Source organism: Mus caroli, chromosome 5 (genome assembly GCF_900094665.2).
Source record: "Mus caroli chromosome 5, CAROLI_EIJ_v1.1, whole genome shotgun sequence".
In the NCBI taxonomy this organism is placed as follows: Eukaryota; Metazoa; Chordata; class Mammalia; order Rodentia; family Muridae; genus Mus; species Mus caroli.
The window spans coordinates 103,619,534-103,633,405 of NC_034574.1; the positions used below are offsets into that span (position 1 = coordinate 103,619,534).

The 13,872-nt window shown below is 44.0% G+C and overlaps 1 protein-coding gene across 13 annotated transcripts in view; it reads right to left on the bottom strand.

The window, feature by feature from the left end:
* The window catches only part of Ep400 (E1A binding protein p400), a 106,818-nt gene that overhangs the window by 30,170 nt on the left and 62,776 nt on the right, over positions 1–13,872 (bottom strand). For 10 of the 13 annotated variants that reach the window (XM_029477957.1, XM_029477962.1, XM_029477965.1 and 7 more), the window contains 10 exons: positions 12,652–12,838; positions 11,213–11,379; positions 9,389–9,558; positions 8,290–8,532; positions 6,521–6,685; positions 4,487–4,645; positions 3,227–3,321; positions 2,528–2,793; positions 504–706; positions 250–419 (listed from right to left, as the gene is read on the bottom strand). In XM_029477957.1, the coding sequence (XP_029333817.1) occupies positions 250–419; positions 504–706; positions 2,528–2,793; positions 3,227–3,321; positions 4,487–4,645; positions 6,521–6,685; positions 8,290–8,532; positions 9,389–9,558; positions 11,213–11,379; positions 12,652–12,838 (1,825 nt within the window). The remainder of the gene's footprint in view (positions 1–249; positions 420–503; positions 707–2,527; positions 2,794–3,226; positions 3,322–4,486; positions 4,646–6,520; positions 6,686–8,289; positions 8,533–9,388; positions 9,559–11,212; positions 11,380–12,651; positions 12,839–13,872) is intronic. The other 3 variants (XM_029477964.1, XM_021163048.1, XM_029477963.1) reach the window with 1 other exon arrangement.

Genomic DNA, 13,872 nt, shown 5'->3' on the forward strand with positions numbered 1-13,872 from the left:
TGTCCTGTAAAGAATGTCAGCACTACCCCAGTGTGACTACAGATTACCCCTATTTGTCCTGAGACTCCTAGGGCCAGACATCCAGCTGGTTAACAAGCTTGTTAAGGGTGGGGGGAAAAAAAGCAGTCAGTATGGAACTCAGAAAGAGGGTGCAGTGGACTACTGACCTCACAGCCTTAGGAAAATGAGGCCTAAATCCAATGATTCAGGGTCATACCATGTAATCACCACAAAAGGATTATTTCTTACCTGTCGTTGTTCACTGTTGGCATTTTCATCAATCCGTACATAAGTGAGATAATGGAAGTTCAAGAACATCTCTAAAATGTCTAGCATAAGAACCATCTGAGATAAAATCAGTACCCGACGTCCTTCAGATTTTAGTTTCTGTAGCAGGATTGCTAAAGCTTCTAACTTCCCTGAGAAAGAGAGAGAGTGTCTGTCTTGCATTCTAGAACAAATGTATCTCACTTCACAAACCATGTTAACAGGGTCTGTCATACCTGAGTCAAACTGCACCAGCCTCAGCTCCGGGAACTGCAGTGAGCGCAGTGCTGTTAGTTGTTGCAGCTGCCGGTGGTAAGGACCGGTGTGCTCCCTCAGGCACTGCCTCAGAGCTCTCAACCTGCTGCTATACAATGAGGGCGGCCTCGCGACCCACAGGGAGGGTGGTGTAGCCACCACTGGAGGAATCACACAGGCCACCCTGAGGAGCAGAAATCATGTGTGGTCACTATGTGGTACCCTGGACGCTCTGGCAGCAATGAAGTTTCTGGGCAAGGCAGAACCCTCTGACGGTGAGTTGTCAGACAAGCAGCAAGAGCTATACTCTATCACTGCAAGGTAGCATACTTTTCCACACACAAACCCAAGACAACTTCAGTCAGAACAGATCTAAATGACCAGCACAGGGCATTCTCCAGACTATAGCCATTGGCTAAGATATTCCTGCCGGGACTCTTGAGATAGAAGTAAATTGTCTTCTGAATATAAACCTTCTAAATAAATAGTACAGGTGACATGTAACTTGAGAGGGGACAGGCTCAGGACACCCTACAGACAGAATTACAAGGCCATAACCAACCTAACACTACCAACTAACCTCCAGTCATCTACAACAGAAAGCTTTCTAGGCATCAGCTGAAGTTCTGTTTTAAATGTTATTTATTTATTTAATTATTTGAGACTAACTAGTTAACTCTGAGCCGGAGCTCAAAGATATCCCATCTGACTGCCTCTGCCTCCCCAGTGCTGGGATTAAAGGTGTGCACTTCCATGCCCAGCTACTTTTATTTTCAATTGTGCTCATGCTTATGTATCTACGTAGGAGTTTGTGCATATGCATGCAGTGTCTGTAGAGGACAGAAGATGTCCAATCCCTTAGAACTTGAGGCTCATGAATTCCCTATCTTGGGAGTTAGAAACCAAACTGGGTCCTCTGTGGGAGTAATATGGGCTTTTAAATGCTGAGTTGTCTCTCCAACATGTGAAGCTGGGTCTCGGTGGTTTGCTCCCAAGTATATCTCTAAAGTGGCCATCTGTGATGTGTGAAGATGATAAGCATTTCAAAGACAAACAAGGGCATGAGAATAAATGGCAACAAGTCTATCACACAGCCTGGGAAGGCCTGCAACAGGCTGGCTCGGCCTGGAGGACTCCATCTTTTTCTTCATTCATTTACTTATCCATGAGACCTGGAAGACAGGCTCTGAACACTAAACACAGGCACTGGGTAATCAGGGCCTCTCTGAACAGGAAGTAACAACATAGTTCAGCCAGACAAAGAAAATGACCCTGAAGCTGGACCAAGGAACACAGGGACCTGCATAGACTGTCAGCTGTCTGAGGCCTAGCAGGAACAGTGTGACTACCTGTGGTGTTCAGCCCACTGAGGCTACTCTACTAACTTGTTCTGAATTCTACTGTTCAATGTCCCTAAGTAACATATGGCTAGTTTTGTGCGTCAGTTTTCTTTTCTTTTCTTTTTTTTTTTAAAGATTTATTTATTTATTATATGTGAGTACACTGTAGCTGTCTTAAGACGCACCAGAAGAGGGTGTCAGATCTCGTTACAGATGGTTGTGAGCCACCATGTGGTTGCTGGGATTTGAACTCAGGACCTTTGGAAGAGCAGTCGGGTGCTGAGCCATCTCACCAGCCCGTCCGTCAGTTTTCTAAAAGAGCCAGTTAATAACCTAAGTACCATGCCCCTGTTCCCAAACCACTTTAAACCCCCTAGAAACTCAAAAAGACCATCTGAGGGAAAGCAATTGGAAATAAAAAAATTTTTTAAAAAAAGCTAAAGAATGAAGAACTACCAGATGTAGCGATTCATACTAGCATTGAGAGGAGGAGGCAGGAACATCAGGAAGAGTTCAAGGCAAGCCTAAGCTAGCTATATAGAATTGAAGGGCAGCTATATGAGACCCAAAATTAAAAATTGAAAAGAAAGAAAAGTTCTGATGTGCATCAGAGTGAAGGAACAGAAAATGAGGATAAGGATACTCACCCGCATACACTAACTCACCTGCCAAGAACATCTTGAAGAGACTCTTGACTCAATGTCAAAATCAGATCACCTTCACTCTTTGAGAGTGACATGTCATAGTTTACTCCTTTAGGACCCTTCCCAAAGTTGCTATCCAAAGACCAGCACAAAGGCCTCTTCCTTCTTCCAGGAAGGGAACAAATCCTCAGCAAGTCTCTGCCATACACTGGAGCCTGGGAACAACGCCGTTCATTGATAAAATGAATCTGATCCAACCTTTCCTTCAAAAGTCGGCTCTTCTCCTCCTTGATCAAAAAGGCCAGAAAGACAAAAGCAAAACATGACGACACACACACCAAAAAAAAAAAAGGGTTATTTGAGAGACATCCTGACAAAATCACCTCACTGAAAGCTTTTGGGAACTATTATGCATACATTCATTTCAACATCCATGGCCTACTTCTATGAAACTACTGGCAGAAAATATCAAGAAACAAAAGAGCCTTCTCTGTCTTCCTAAGACATAGAGGACACTGAGGATAAGACAAAACAAAAGGAGTAAAGACCACAATGTCTGCAGTCAGAAGCCTATGTCAATTTCTTTCATTGGAATTGAGTGTTAAATCAAGGCCCTAATTCAAAGAGCATGTGCATCTCTGAAGTGCATAAGGACCCACAGGAGCCTTGGCTGTTTCTGAAAGCTACTTGCCATTGTGTGACCTTGCATCTAAGCCTTACCTGGGTTGGCCCTGCAGCAGGAGAAGCTGGTTTGGAAGCCAGGCCAGGTTCTCCAACAGCCATAGCACTCACTGCTACTCGACCCGGAACACCAACTACAAATGTAAAAGCAAAGAGCTGAAGGGAGTAAAGGTATAGTTTAATGGTAGAGCACTTGCCTGGAACGCTTGAGAAGTTCCATCCCTAACACCCTTGTGCTCCTGGCTCGCAAAGAAAGAAAGCAAAAAGGAAAGCCAGTATCAACAAATCCATTCCTAAAGGTAAACTGCCCGGCCAAGGTATAGCACCTTGCCTCCTGAAATCCCAAGAAGATAAAAAGAACTGGCTCTAAGAGTTTGATGCATCAAAGCTATGTCTAGAACTAGAGTCAAGACTGTTCTGGCACAGACAGACCACATATCTGTCCTAACACAGCCTCATAACCTCTGCTGTCCCATAATGATAAAACACCATAGGAAATCAGCATATGAGGAACTCTCCCACCAGCCCTAATATACTGAACACATGCAGACAAGGATTGATCCTTAGAAGAGAAGCTGGCAGAGAACAGGGTAGAAGCTGAGAGCCCAGCAGCTATAGGCCAGCCAGAATAGTGTGCAAACCCTGTACCAAGTGGATGGCTCTACTCTCAGGGAGATCCAGGCAAACTTACTAAATATTTGGTGGTTCCAAAGGTTTCTTTCTTAAAAATAAATATATGAAAATGTCTATTAAATTAAATATAGATTTATGTGTGTATAGATTTTTATATATGTATATTAAACTTTAAAATATATTTATGTGTATATATGTATATATACCTATACATATCTATAAATAAAAAACTTTATGTATCAGTGTTTTGGCTGCATGCAGGTATGTGTGCCACATGTGTGCCTGGTGCCTATGGGTATTAGAAGTGGGTGACAGATTCCCCTGGGACTAGAGTTGTAGATGTCTGTGAACCACCATGTGGGCATAGGATCTCTGCAATGCAACAAATACTCTGAACTGATGAGCCATCTTTCTGACCCTGTAAGTTTTTTTATTAGAATATGACAGTGGGGTTTGGTCATATTTAAGCAGTACATTTGAGAGAAAAAGAAAGAAGAAACCAAGCTGATGTCATGACACATGCGTGGAAACCAGGTTATCACAATAAGGCTTTGACATGCATAAGGCCATGGTCAGAGGTGCATGACTCCTGACAGTAACCCCTGCCCCTCAAAAAAGCCCACAAGAAATTCTCACCAAGCCTTCTTCCTGTTCAGAACACCCTACCTTGTGGGGTCAAGGGTGCAGGGCTGGGGCCACTGGTTGGGGGCTTGCTCCCCAGGGTGCTATGCACAGCACCTGCCTGAGACACAGTCTGCATCACCACAGGGCCAGGGGCTCGAAGGTAGGGCTGTCCAGGGGCTGACACGATCTGGAGTACACTACCTGTAATCACATGTCCACCAGAAGCATCAGTAACAGGTGAGTGCACAGTATAGTTACATACTCGCCACTTCCAAATGGTATAGAAAAAATAAGTCTGTATACTGCACACACATAGTTCCATTTACACAAGCAAATATATGTACAGCTCAGTAACTCTGACAAAGAAGGGATTATTTAAAAATCTCAGATAAAGACAGAAAACCATCTGAGGAAAGTATGTTTTACACTAAATCAAGAAGACCACTAACCCTACACATACCCAGGTATATATCCACTGGTGATCACAGCTGTCCTAGGGCTATTAGGGTCACAGAATCACTCACAGACCCATGTAGCCATTGCCAAAGGGATAAAAACCACCAGAAAGAGCTGGGCTTAGCCTAGGTGCCCATGACTCTGTGGCTGCTCTTCAGAAGTCTGCCACTTGCCTGTTACCTGCCTGACCCTTCACCTTTTTTTTTTTTTTAATTTTTAATATTTTTATTACATATTTTCCTCAGTTACATTTCCAATGCTATCCCAAAAGTCCCCCATAGCGCCCCCCACTTCCCTACCCACCCATTCCCATTCTTTTGGCCCTGGCATTCCCCTATATTGGGGCATTTAAAGTTTGCAAGTCCAATGGGCCTCTCTTTCCAGTGATGGCCGACTAGGCCATCTTTCCATACATATGCAGCTAGAGACAAGAGCTCCGGGGTACTGGTTAGTTCATCATGTTGTTCCAACAATAGGGTTGCAGATCCCTTTAGCTCCTTGGGTACTTTCTCTAGCTTCTCCATTGGGAGCCCTGTGATACATCCAATAGCTGACTGTGAACATCCACTCCTGTGTTTGCTAGGCCCCGGCATCGTCTCACAAGAGACAGCTATATTTGGGTTCTTTCAGCAAAATCTTGCTAGTGTATGCAATGGTGTCAGCGTTTAGAAGCTGCTTATGGGATGGATCCCTGGATAGACCCTTCACCTTCTTAGCAAATGTGTAAAAGGGAACAAGGAACCACCAACTGCACTCACGGATGGCCCTGACTCTGAGATCCTAAACCCCACCAAGACAGGCATTAAAGTATCACAAGAAGCTGTCACCCAGCCAGAATCCAGGGCAGTGTCTTTCAGAGAGGCTCCTGGGGCAAGGTGCAGGGAACCTAGTGCTGCCATAGAAACCTGTGAAATCTTAGCCTAAAGGTAAGCAACTGGTGCTGGATGCAGCTAAAGAAGCTGCAGTTTTGTGACTATCACTTAAGATTGATTTTTAATGAACAATTCAAATTTTACTACCTCCTTTTCTTTGAAAGCAGTAACTACATGTTCTTAGCCAAAGGTCTGAGATATTTGGATTGCAGGTGTTAAAAGTTAAAACTTTAGACTGGCACAAATCTTGGAAGTCTCAGCTACTTCAGAGGCTGAGGCAGGCGGATGGATGGATTGTCTCAGAAGTCACAGGTCAGTCTGGACAACACAGTAAGAACCCAAGTGATAGGTACATAGGTAGCTAGGTAGGTAGGTAGATAGGTAGACAGACAGATAAAGCATTTCACCTACAAAATTTGCTGGACTTTTTGGCATTTTTAGGAACATTTGATTCATTCATACTAGAAAGCAACAGACACTTCCACCCTAACTAACAAAAGAGGAAAGTCTTCTCTAAGAGCAGATGGTATTGATAGAAACTAAGCATCACTTACTTAGGGTACCATCAAGACAACTCATGAATGTCATCTCATCATTTGTCAATGAGCCCTCATGCCTGGGGGAAGACCCTGAACCTTACAGGGACCCACCCTTTTTATCGTGCTACCCAGACAGGTTCTCAAGTGTAGTGCTAAGAATGGTGTACCTCTGTCCTTCTCAGCAATAGTACCAGCTGGTTGCCTCTTACCTTGCAGCTGCAGAGGCTGGCCTGCTGTGAGCTGCCGCAGCTGGCTATGTGACAAGGTGAATTTGTTCCCTTGGAACTGTAGTGTCACAGGTGTCTCTGGCTGGGCCACACGGCTCTGTGGCCCTGCAATAGATGCCAGCTGAGCTATTTTCACTACTTCCCCACCTGTTAAAACACAGAAGAGAAGCTGAACTAACATCACTTGGAATGAAGTTACTGACCATAAATAAGGCCTGCCTATACTATACTCAAGTATCTTCAAAACACTTGTTGGGTGTTGCTATCATTTTGAGAAAAGTTATTTTAAGACAAAAGAAAAAACACTATTAAATATCAGACTTTAGTGTTAATCTATTTGATCATAAACAGCAGGGAATTTCAGTATCAACTACTACACATCGAACTATTAAGGAATGTTTTTACTTTCCTCTCCAAATAATAAAAGGGAAAAAGAACAGTAAATATCAAAAATATCAGACAGCTATTACATTAAATTAGAAACTCTTCAGAAGACTTAACAAAATTTGAAAAAGTATGTATCCAGTGAATAAGATATCGTCAACATATAAAACAAACTTTAACTGCACATGCTTTTTTTTAAAGTCTAGGAAAACATAAATAAGTCAGACATAAAACTCTTAGGTTTCTGTTAATTCAAATGAGCTTATAGGATTTGATATCATATATCAAATGATCAGAAGCTAAAAGGCTTTTTACCCAACGGGTGGTTATCCAAGTTCAAATGCTCTTCTCCCAAGAAAAATACATGCCAGGGTTAGTAAGGTGCCATAAGGAGAACTGTTAGTGAAAGATTAGCAAACTACCTGAAGATGTCTTACACAGAATTAACTGTGCACAAGGAAGGAGAAATGAAAGTCACAGACAAAGAATTACACACAGACACTTAAATCTCCCATCAGCCCTTCTAGATGGAAAAAGCCAGCTGAATCACTAACTTCACACACTACGACATGTGAGGACTCCTACTAACAAAACTCTCATCACCTACACAAAGAAACATGAGGTATATGCAGCTCTCTACTCTATAATGTGACTGCCTAGAACAACTACTCCCCACTGTTGGACACAGAAGAGACTCCCAGTCTCCTCTGATGTTTTTTCCTCCCTTCCCAGTTTTCCAAAAAAAAACCCTCAATGTGATTCTGTTACATAGGAAATAAGAAATATTTATGATCTGCAATATTTTAGTTGGCATTTCTATAGTAGCCTAGATAATGGCCTGAAGATTTAGAAACCTGCTAATCCCACTGCTGGAGGTACACAATTCTGAGTTAGGAAAAAATGAGTAACAATGCGCTGTTTTAGTCACTGAATTTTTGAGAAATGTCTGTACTGAGCAAGTATTCATCACCAAGTTTAAACTTGGAAATGTGTGAAGAACTAAAGAACTAATGGTGTCTAGAAACCTAATGCCAATTTACGTGGTCTTACCACTTGCCCCACAGTGTGAACCCTGGCACTGCTGGAACAGAACTGTGGCTACGGCTAAAAGAATGTGCTAGCCCTCAACACCAGTGCAGCACAGGAGGAAAGCAGAGCTGGTTGAATGGGGAAGAGAAAGAGTAGAACAGAGCAGGGCCCGGGACAATGACCACAGGCAAGGCCCCACCATGACCGGCATCACGCTCCAGGCCTGGACTGAGGGACAGACAGAGGCAGTGGACAGCAAAGGCTCTTCAGACATCCCGTGTTCCTGACACACTGCTCCAAGGCAGTGAGAGCAGACCCTGGACAGTAAGGCCACTTACTGGGCAAGCGGGCCTGAGCCTGCGAGGTAAGCACCAGCCGCTGGGGCGGTGCACTCTGCCCGGCCACCAGCGAGGGGGCCTGGGGCGGGGGCAGGGGTGGGCCTGGGGTGGAGGCCTGGACAGCGGTCTGAGCCCGCAGTTTCGAAGGATGGGCTGGGCCTGCTGCTGTGCTGGAGGTCGAGGTGGGTTGGTGTCGAGGCGCACCGACGGAAGCCTGAGAGTTCTGAAACGGGGCTGCTGCTGCTGTAATCAATAAGGTTGTTTTGTGCAAAGCTGTTAGAGGTTCTTTATAACACGCAGTATTTTACAACCGAATGTTAAATTACATAAACATTATTTCACAGTCTCTCAAATAAGAAGCCCACTCTTAGGACACAAACATGGAGGGGCTGGTACAATACTTAGGTTGAGAGAAACTTAAGGCTCTGCCTGTTGCCAATCAGTGAGGCTCCCCGTGAGTTCAGAGAACACAAAAGGCACACATCCTGGACTAGACAAGGGGCTGTCAAATGCTAACAGCTGTTAGAAAGCACTCTGTAAGCACACAAAAGCTCCTGCTCTCAGCAGTACAGAAACCTCAAACTGCTGTTTTCATATGAGGCTACAAGACCACTTCTAGGTCTTTCCCTGCCTCTTTACAAGTGAAGCTAAAACAATAGCACCAAATACAGCAGGAAGGCTCAGAACTTTTCTGAACATCCTTGACATACGTTAAGAAAAATACTTTGCAGAAGTCCAATCACCTGCTCACCCAAGGAGAACTTGCTTTTACAGGGAAAACCCAGTATAGGAAACAAACTCTACATCCAGGCACAGTGTTATAGGCCTGTAAATCTCATCACTCAGGGGACTGGAAGCAGGAAGACTATGAGTTCTAGAGCATTCTGGGCTACATAGTGAGATCCTGTCTCCAAAAAAAAAAAAAAAAAAAAAGAAAGGCAGGGGAGTTCAACTCATCAAGATCTGCAGATGGCTCCTTTGCAGGTCATTCAGAGGTGTCCACATTCCCAGGAGTGGCGATAACACTCAATAGGCCAGGAACAGAATGACAGGAGCTTTCCCACAGTCTTCCATAAAGAGAGTTCATTATGTGAGATACCTTTTGTATCTGGGTTGGCAGAGAAAGTAGCAATCGGTGGCCGTCCTCGAACCTGGCCCTGTGGAGTGGCGGTGGATGTGTTGGTGTTTGCCATCCGAGGTGGATGTGTGCTGGGGAATGCCACAGTGCGACCCTCAGGCTTCTGGCCATATTGCACAGGCTGAAATAACCTAGATGACCATTGGCCCAAGCAGAAGACACACAGCATCACCACAATGCAGAAAGCAGGTTCTAGAGGACTACCCCTCAGAGATCAGCTAGGAGGGCAGGCTAAGTAGTATCAAGAAGGAACAAGGTGGATACAAATACAGCTGGTGGGAGACGGTGATAAACTCTGTATTCAAAGGTCATATACCTCAGCTGGTAACACAATTACTGTAAATTTTTAGGTATAGGTCAAAGTATGTTAAGAAAAAAAACCTTGGCATGTAACATCCATGTTTTAACTATAGTTTTGGGTAAGAGCAAAGAAAAAGCAAATTCTCTGCCTAGTACATATGACAAGACTGCTTATGAAATGGACAGAAATGGCAGCAGCTGGCAAGATGCACAAAGTGCTCAGCTAGGCTCTGTGTGATCACAGAGGTATGAACTCTGTGACCTAGAAAATGTAAGGACAAACAAGGAGTCAGCCAAAAAAAACTAACAAAGCCCAAGGAAGACTAGCAGATAGTCTTGTCTGTGTTCACACAGCTATAGGCTTCCTGTGTGGGTCTGTGAGGCTTGAGCTGAGCTGCAAAGGAGGCAAGCAGGTCTCAATACCAAGAAAGCCAAGTTTGGAAAAAACTTGATCTGTACAAATGCCCTCCTTATTTCTAAAAAGATAACTACTTTCTATTTTCCTTTTTCACCTCAGCCCAGGATTTTGCTTTTTCTCATCACTGGGTTTAGTCTGTTCAGAAGCAATTACACCCTGACTTCATTCTCTATCTCTCCTACCTCATGATTTCCCTCACTCCAAATCATCATTTATATCGTTCTATTACTTGTTTTTGCTCTTTATTTTTTTGAGACAGGGTTTCTCCAAGTAGCCCTGGCTAACCTGGAACTCATTCTATAAACCAGGCTGGCCTCTAACTCAGAGAGCCTCCTGCCTTTGCCTCCCTAGTGCTGGGATTAAAGGTGTGCTCCACCACTGCCTGGCTGTACTGTCACTTATAAAAACTCCACAGTTGTTGAGTGGACCTCATGTTTGCCTGTGCTCCTACCCATGAGCATACTCTGAATTCTTCCAAATAAAATGTCTGACTTGGCCATGCAAGTTACTGCCACACCTGATAGCATGCTGTTCTCAGCCCTGACATCCCCCCAAATCCTAAAGCGTACTTTATTAAAGATAAGAAAAGTGACTCTCATTCGGGATTTGCTGCCTCATAGTGTCTCATTAATGTAGTTATGCTCACTGAAAACAGGACCCTCAGAACATTCTAAAGAACACAGCTTTTGCTGAGCAGTGGTGGCACACGCCTTTAATCCTAGCACTTGGGAGGCAGAATCAGGTGGATTTCTGAGTTCGAGGTCAGCCTGGTCTACAGAGTGAGTTCTAGGACAGCCAGAGCTACACAGAGAAACCCTGTCTCAAAAAAAAAAAAAACCAAAAAAACAAAACAACAACAACAACAACAAAAACAAACAAACAAAAAGAAGAACACAGATTTTCTAATCTCAACAGAATGCCTAGAGTCAGCTAGAGGAAAGTACTGCTCATAGCCCAGGCATCTGACTCCCAACCAGCAGACAGTCCTTGGAGCAGTGAATAAGACAGTCCTTGGAGTAGTGATTATGCCAGATGAGCCACATGCTGCTTCTAACCCATGCACATACCTGCTGGCCTTGAGCTTCACTGCTGCTGGCCGGGCTGACGGAGGAGGTGAAGCAAAGACTTCCTCCATGAGTTTCCGAGTCACTTTTTTCTTACACAGTAATTCAGCTTCATGGCGAGTGATTTTATTTTCTAGCCCAATCAGATCAAATATAGAAAGGTCGGTTTCCTAAGAAGAAACAGAAATAAAAAAAGAAGAAAACATTCTGTAATAGGTGGCAGAGGAAAACACTTGACCAAGTGTCAAAATCTGCTACAAGGCCGGAATCAACTGAAGAGGCTGTTTTATATGGTGTGGTAATCCTTCTGATGCTCAAGACAGATCTCCTTTCACAGGGGGACAACAGCTATCTGGGCCCTCCTCAGCATCATGTGACAACCTGGAGTGGCAGAGGAGCAGATGCAACCAACCAGTCATCATTTGAACAGTGCAGGAATAAACAGCAGTCTTCCCCAGGAAAAAGGAGGGCAGGTGTTGGTTCTATGTGCTAGTCACACATGCTAGTCACTGTGTGGTGGTGATCCCTGTATCACTCATTGTGTGGACACTACTTACTACTAAGGGGCATCAGTCATGACCATGACAGTGGCAAAAGCAAGTGCCTTGCTTTCCATAGTACCACTAATGTATATTTCTCAGAACTTGAGAAAACAAGAAAGCAGCATCATACTGAAAAGAATGAAAGAGAGGAAGTGGGTCACAGATGCCCTTGTGCTGCTAGGGCAAGTCAGGTGGTTCAACAGCAGTGGGATAGTTGGCAGCTCCTTTAAAAAACAGACCAAGTGGCTACATTAGCCAGCAACTCCACTTGAAGTGCACTCACAAAAACAGGAAACCCCAAACTGTAGGAGTGTTCTCATCAGCTATACTAACAATAGTCACAAGTGGAAACCACCTAGGTATGCATCAACTGACCAAAGGATAAACAAAGCATGGTCTTTCACAGCAGACTGTTATCTAGCCCTTCAAAGGAATGACATCCTGATATATCACAATGAGAATGAAAATATTCTAAGTGTAAGACTCCAAATACAGTTCTGTGAGCTGCCCAAAACAGGGAGGTCCACAGATACAGTGACTCCACAGGAAGAGCTAGAGCAGCAGTGTGCTCTAATCTCTGTGCTGCAACCCCTTGGAAGGAGCAGGGGACACCAAATGACCCTTTCACAGGGGTTGCCTAAGACCACTGGAAAACAGATATTTATATTATGACTATATTATAGTACCAAAGTTACAGTTATGAAGTAACAACAAAAATAATTTTATAGTTGGGATCACCACGGCATGAGGAAGTTTAGTACTAAAGAGCCATAGCATTAGGAAAGTTGAGAACTACTAAGCTAGAAAGAAGAGGGATTGAGAAATGATCCACACAACTATGTGGATTGTATCTAAACAGTACTAGAAATTCTAAACTATCTTTCTAAATCTTCTACTTACCTTCCAGAACTCTCTCTCCAGAACTCTGAGAATTAGAGAGGCTGACTTATACTGCAGAGAGCCTGCCGCAAAGGAGGAGCCTGGTACCCGTGGCTCTACTAGTCCAGGATGGTTGCAGATTCGCTGTAGCCGTGTCAGAACACTCAAGACACTGACAAAATGTCCACTCTTCAGAGCTTCCTGAGTCCTGCTCATGAAGAAGCAGCAGAAAGTTCAGTGTGTGTTCATCATGCAGCCTCACCATCAGTGACTTTCCTCATCTCAGAAAACACCAAAACTAGCGACATGACCCAAGACTGGGTTCATAAATTTGTATTTGTAAATTTATTATTAACATTCAAGTCTACATTCCTGAACAGATTTTACTGAGTCACTCCAGAGAGCCAGATTTGGGTATAGACCAAATCTCAGGTACTACACCTTCTCAAGAGACCGGGTTGTTCCTTTTATAAAAGGACCATGTTTCAGAAACATCAGGATAAAGTGCTCTAACAGACAAATAGAAGCATCCAAAGTTCGATGTGTGAAAGGAATCTCGTCCCAGAAAGTGGGACAAGAGCATACCAGAAAGCACATCCCCTGATCCCATAAGGAGAGTGCACAGTGGTAGGTGAGATGCCAAGTAGGCCACAGGCCAGACCCTGCTGCAATATCTGACACAGACCCACAAGGCACACCAGGCTCAGGGAGCTACAGTATGGAGTAGAGATCTTGAGTGAGAAAGCAGACCACAGCATGGCATGTCCAGCACCCTAAGGCAGGTAGTGAAGACTGCTATCAGGAGCACTTGAGAGTCATGGTGAAATGACTACAGGTTCTAACCCAAACAACTGATCTAGAGGCTGCCTATAGAGAACAGGCTCGGGAAGCCTGAGATCCTTTTGGAAAATGCCAGCTTAGTTATGCCAGGGACAACTCAGGTATGTATCAGAGAAAAGGGGGATACTGAGAAGCACTGCCAGGAGGAAACCTAGCTTGGATAACAGGAAAGCCAAACACAGCCAGCTCTTTAGCCCTGTGATAAGGCTCCCTGAACAGGGCAGAGCACAAGAACTGAGTAAGACACTATCCATCTAGCTTAGGAGAATAGACATGGAATAGAACTTAGACAACAGATATTTTTAAAGTTACCATGTTTGGCTTTGAGTGGGCTAAAACTAAGATTTACTTTCCTGAGTCTAAGAATAATGGACATTTCCAAAGAAAGGGTGGAGGTGAAGG